The 6,000-nt window shown below is 45.8% G+C and overlaps 1 protein-coding gene and 1 long non-coding RNA gene across 2 annotated transcripts in view; both read left to right on the top strand.

The window, feature by feature from the left end:
- LOC129700397 (kunitz-type protease inhibitor 1-like) overlaps nt 1-2,046 on the top strand; it is an 84,406-nt gene extending 82,360 nt beyond the window's left edge. Inside the window, exons 10-11 of the mRNA XM_055640846.1 lie at nt 906-1,595; nt 1,628-2,046. Of these exons, the coding sequence (XP_055496821.1) occupies nt 906-1,081 (176 nt within the window). The 3' untranslated portion in view covers nt 1,082-1,595; nt 1,628-2,046. The remainder of the gene's footprint in view (nt 1-905; nt 1,596-1,627) is intronic.
- Nucleotides 2,047-2,272: 226 nt separating this feature from the next.
- LOC129700398 (uncharacterized) lies at nt 2,273-4,517 on the top strand. Its single transcript, XR_008724057.1, has 2 exons — nt 2,273-3,997; nt 4,122-4,517. It is a non-coding gene; the product is annotated as an uncharacterized LOC129700398 (long non-coding RNA).
- The last annotated feature ends 1,483 nt before the right edge of the window (nt 4,518-6,000 follow it).

Here is a 6,000-nt window from a genome sequence, read left to right on the forward strand (position 1 = left end):
CCCACCTGCCTGTGTTTGGCCCTATATCCCTCTAAACCTGTCCTATCCATGTACCTGTTTAAACTTTCTTGAACATTACGATAGTATCGGCCTCAACTACCTCCTCTGACAGCTCGTTCCATACACCCACCACTCTGGGTGTATGGAATTACCTCGAGTTTCTATTAAATCTTTCATCCCCCCCCTCACCTTAAACCTATGTCCTCTAGTTCTTGATTCCTCAACTCTGGGCAAGAGACTCTCTCCGTCTACCCGATCGATTCCTCTTAAGATTTTGTACACCTCAATAAGATTACCCCTCATCGTCCTGCGCTCCAAGGAATAAGCTCCCTGCCTGCTCAACCACTCCCTGTAACTCGGGCCCTCGAGTCCTGGCAACATCCTCGTAAATCTTCTCAACACCCTTTCTAGCTTGACAACATCTTTCCTATAACACAGTGCCCGTGCAACACAGCCTTAGAAATTAAACGTTTCAGAACCGGGTGAAGGGTGGATAAAGATATTAAATAGGTATATCTCTCTCAATCTCTTTATTTTGATTTCCTTTCTGTCTCTATGTCTTTTTTCTCTACTCTATCTCCTTCTACCTTTTCTTTGGGTTTTCTTTACTATCTCACGAACCACCACTACGGCTTAGGATGTTCTTTTCTCCTCTATCGTGACTACTCTCAATTTCTGTTCTATTCTGCTAAATTTGAAAAAAGAAGTTGTAAATGAACTATTATCTCTTTATGTATTAGATACTTATGTACTACATTATTGTACTTCTAATTTTAAAAAAATTATAAAAAATAACACAGTGCCCAGAACTGACCAGTCTTGTACAGCTGCAACGTGACCTCCCAGCTTCTGTACTCAATACACTTGATTGATGAAGGCCTCTATCTCCCCCCCCCTCTCTCCAGCTGGCATTGCCATAGCTGTGGTTCTGGTCATCTGCATTGCCGTGGTGCTTGCCGTCCTGATCTTCTACCTGCTGAAGATGAAGCGGAACCGGCAGCAGGCGAGCCCGATCAGTTCCAACGGTTCCACCACGGAAGAGGTGAAGAAGCTGATGCACCTGGACTCGAAGCCCGTCTGACCCGTGAGCTGCCCATGCGTCCGGTGTCCTTTGAAAGGCTTTGGGCTGGGGGAGGGAGCAGGTGGGTGGGACGGGTCTGATTTGAAGATTGGCTTCCTGTTTGTAGATTATCAAGTAACGTTGTTTTCTCAAGTGCCTGGATTTTATGCGAAAATGTCCTGCCAGCGTGCTCCAGTTTTGTAAGTCACCCGGTGACAATACATTCATCCAGTTGCCACGGATACTTGCAGGCAACTTGAAGATGATGACTAGTTTCTATCCAGCGCTGGCTTAGTGCCTTCCACATTCCACCACCTTACATGACCACACACTCGTGTTAAACTCTGAAAACCCACAGAACTGCCCCACACTGAACCCGCGGACTCTTCTTGCATTTTCTGCTGACCATTTGTGCACATATAGAGTGTCACCTTTCGGACAGTTATGCCCCTGTCCCACTTAGGAAACCTGAACGGAAACCTCTGGGGATTTTGCGCCCCACACACGGTTTCCATGCGGTTACCGGAGGTTGCAGGTGGTTGCCGGAGCAGGTGGTTGCGGAGGTAGGTGGTTGCCGGAGGTTGCAGGTAGTAGAAGCAGATAGGGAGACGGACAAAAACCTCTGGGAACCGCACAGAAACCTTGGGTGAGGCGCAAAGTCTCCAGAGGTTTCCGTTCAGGTTTCCTAAGTGAGACAGGGGCATAAGGCACTGTTTCTGGGGCGCAGGGTAGGAAATGTTGAAAAATTAGGATTTTGAGGTGGTTGGGACCTGGCTGTGATTTTTGCCCCAGAACTGTGCATTGCTGCTGATGGTGCTGACGTCTCACTTTCACACTAAATACGGTCACACGCCTACACTGTAACCTCGCACGGAATAAAAATTGTTTCCCACGGTGAACCCTTCCTAATCCCCTGTCTGCTGACTCGCCCTAATACCCCTCCAGATGGCCGTCCATAACCTCCCACCCTCCGACATTCCTCACACCCCCTTCCTTTGACCCTCCCCACTCCCCAGTTCATCTGACGTTGCCCACTACCCAGTTCCATTGACACTCTTTGTTCCCCCGACCTTTCCTACTGCCCATTCCTCTGACCATCCTCATTCCTCTGCTCCTCCCTGTTCCTCTGGAGTGTCTTTACTCCCTGGTTCCTCTGACCCTCCCCCATTCCTCCGACCCTGCCCACTCCTCCGACCTCTCTCCTCCCCGCTCCTGCCCACTCCTCCGACCTCCCTCCTCCCCGCTCCTCCGACCCAACCCACTCCCCCCTTCCTCCAACCCTCCCCACTCCTCTGATGTTCCACATTCTTCTGTTCCTCTGACTCCCCACATTCCTATTCATCCGCTTCTCCCCGTTCCCCAGACCCTCCCCATTCCCAGTTCTTCTGCCGCTCCATTCCTTGCTTCCATGCTGCCCTATCCTCCTCGTTGGCCTCTCACTTTACCCGTCCCTCCCCCTCAGTCCCTTCCCTACCCCTCACTGACTCTGCTCCCGCCCCAGCCGTATTCCATGACGTGTGAGCAGCTTGTGAATCTTTGCTCCTGAGGTATTGCCGCTGAGCCCAGTCCACAGAGAGCCCTGAGGGGAGCTGGCATGTGGCCACTTTTACTGGAGGTTACCTGCAGCAATCTGGAGAAATCCCAAACATTTGACCACACAGAAAGAATTGGAAAGTGGAACCACAGCTCAGATGATCATTACCTAAAAAATGTACATTCACTTTTCACTTTTTAAAACTAGAAGGGAGGGTGGGGCTGGAATTTCAAAATCCATTTGTGGGCTTCCTCTAAGAGAAAATTGTGGTAAAAAAAAACCCGTTTACTCTTCAAACACAGAATACCATATTGGTCAAAGGGCAAATGATTAGTTCCTATCTACAACTCTGGTTGGCCCTGTGTGTTGTTTATCATTGTCTTCTAGTTTAGGGGGTGGCACTTAACAGAGAGCTGGCTTTTATATTCTTGTCTTTTTCAGAAATCCAGCTGCCCTAATAAATTCAACTATTCTAGCAATCAACTGCTCACACCTATATCTTAGTTATTGGAGATCCTTTTAATCCTCTTGGTGTTATATTTGACCCATCGAGCCCCAGGGATAGTTGGCAGGGTGAAAATAGACCACCCCACCCTGATCAAGCAATGCAGGGGACTCTTGGTGTCTAACAGCTAAATGCGTGTGGATAATGGCTACAGGTTAAGGGTAAGCCTCTTTGCTCACTTTATCTAGTACTGACTGGCAGCCTCACTCTCCCTCTCTCTCCTGCATTGCCACAGTCACAGTCTGAAATTATTTCACTGAGCCCCACGATTGTGCAAATCAAACGCTGCTCAGTATCTGTGAGATTAGTATCTGGCCTTTTGCAATTTGAACTCCTGTGAATTGGAAGAATTATCAAGAGGTATTGGGAGAAGATGTCAATGGGCTTTATTTTGGTGAGAGGCTGCAGTGAAGCTGTCAGGCTGACTACACCTGGTAATGTGAAGAGTGAACTGTCGAGAGCATGGTGGCACAATAGCAAGTGCGTGCACACTGAGGTTCTGTCACAATGTCCTGTGACGTTATGAATTCTCTGTATAGAATCTAGTCAACATGAATGGGATGCAGGGCTGGACTCTCAGTGAATGGTGCATTTTGAAACAGTGCATTTGCTCTTCCGTTGGGTTTAAATAGTGCATTAGAGCAAACAGTCTAACAGTTTGACCAAACAATCCACACTTTAACCAGTTACGGCTGTTTGACCATTTAAATACCAGAACTCAAGCAGCCGCAGTTGCTTAACTGTGGGATAAGCTCTTCAGCAAGGGCAAGGAGTGGAGGCACGTTACATGATACCAATAATAGATTCAAGAACAAGCCTAGCCACTTAATAGATGACATTGTGTGTAAGAGGAACTGCAGATACTGGTTTAAACCAAAGATAGACGCAAAAAGCTGGAGTAACTCAGCGGGACAGGCAGCATCTCTGGAGAGAAGGAATGGGTGACGTTTCGGGTCGATACCCTTCTTCAGTTGAAACGTCAACCATTCCTTCTCTCCAGAGATGCAGCCTGTCCTGCTGAGTTACAACAGCTTGTTGTGTCTATAAAAGATGGATGACATTAATGGATACAGGAATCGCTAAATAATTTTCCCTTTGACAAGGACTAATGGTATCACTATCTGTCATGCAGTAATATGTGCCAGAGTTTTCATTTAACAAAGAAAATATTGAATTGTCCCCTCAGTGTTTTGGTTTTGGTAACATCAGCAAACACAAGGCCTTTTGTTGTATGTATTTTTTCTGAAAGTCATAATTTGTTTTCTTTTGTAAAGATTATTATTCAGTATCATTTCTGATTTCATACGCCAAGTATTTGGATTGTCTTTTTTTAAGATTAAACTTTCTAGTTGTGAATTTTTTGTTTTAATTTTTGCTTCCCAACTTTAATGTTTTTATTTAATAAATGGATATTTCTACCTTTGGAATCTGCGTGCAGTTTGTGTCTTCTGTGCAAGCTTTTGATAGCCTGTGGAGGTTCTGGTTGAGCTAATGTAACCCCACTTTTTAAGAAAGGAGAGAAAACGGGAAATTGTAGACCAGTTAGCCTTACATCGGTAGTGAGGTGCTTGTAGATTATTAAAGATGTAATAGCAGCGCATTTGGAAAGCAGTGACAGGATTGGTCAAAGTCAGCATGGGTTTATGAAGGGGTTCATGCTTTACTAATCTTCTCGAATTTTTTGAGTATGTAACAAATGTGTCCCGTCCCCCCCCCTCCCCCTCCCATTAGTAGGTAGCTTTTGCATTTTTCAGCGTGAAATTGTGCAATCTGGTGCATACTGTAGCTAGTCTTTTAACTTACTCTTCAGCGCAATATTTATACTTTAAATTGGATTAGCTATGAATAAGGTTAGGCTAAATTACATTCCTAATTACATTCCACAGGTGATCAACAGGTGCAGCGCATGAATGATCTTTGTGTATTCATGTATGGAAATTATTCATTATAATCAAACACTTGGCCCATGTTGACCAACCTGGGTCTCACTGCACACCTGGTACTACTCCTGACCCTGACTACAGTTGCACACCTTCTCTCGTTCCTGACCCCGAGTCCAGCCTTACACCTGGCCCCCTATTCTACCCTGATCGTTGCTGCTTACCTGCTTAGGTTCCCAGTGCTGAACACTCCCATTGTCCCAGCTTTGACTGCACACTTAGTACTATTCCAGACTTTGACTCTGGATGCACACTTGGCCTTGCTCCTAGCCCTTCTGTACTGACTATATATCTGGCCAACACATAAAGCCCCACATCTGACCCCCTGGACTTAAACTTTAACGTTCAAGTCCACAGTTGCTTATCTAATGCGGTAATCTTTTATGGGGCACTTCACAAACCAAATGTTGTATAACAACATTTGTTACATCTACTGGCTTCCTTGTTATCTAACATGCTTGTCAAAGAAGTAATCAAGTCAAGTCAAGTCAAGTTTTATTTGTCACATACACATACGAGATGTGCAGTGAAATGAAAGTGGCAATGCTCGCGGACTTTTGTGCAAAAGACAAACAACAAAACAACCAAACAAATTATAAACACAATCATAACACACATATTCTTTTACATAATAAATAATGGAAGGAAAAACGTTCTGTAGAGTTAGTCCCTGGTGAGATAGGCGTTTACAGTCCAAATTGCCTCTGGGAAGAAACTCCTTCTCAACCTCTCTGTTCTCACTGCATGGCAATGGAGGCGTTTGCCTGACCGTAGCAGCTGGAACAGTCCGTTGCAGGGGTGGGAAGTTCCCATAGTGCGTTCGGCCGAACGCACTACTCTCTGCAGAGCCTTCTTGTCCTTGGCAGAGCAATTCCCAAACCAGATGGTAATGTTCCCGGACAAGATGCTTTCCACCGCCGCTGCGTAGAAGCACTGGTCAATTGGTTTAACACAATTTCTC

The sequence above is a fragment of the Leucoraja erinacea genome, chromosome 9 (assembly GCF_028641065.1).
Source record: "Leucoraja erinacea ecotype New England chromosome 9, Leri_hhj_1, whole genome shotgun sequence".
In the NCBI taxonomy this organism is placed as follows: domain Eukaryota; kingdom Metazoa; phylum Chordata; class Chondrichthyes; order Rajiformes; family Rajidae; genus Leucoraja; species Leucoraja erinaceus.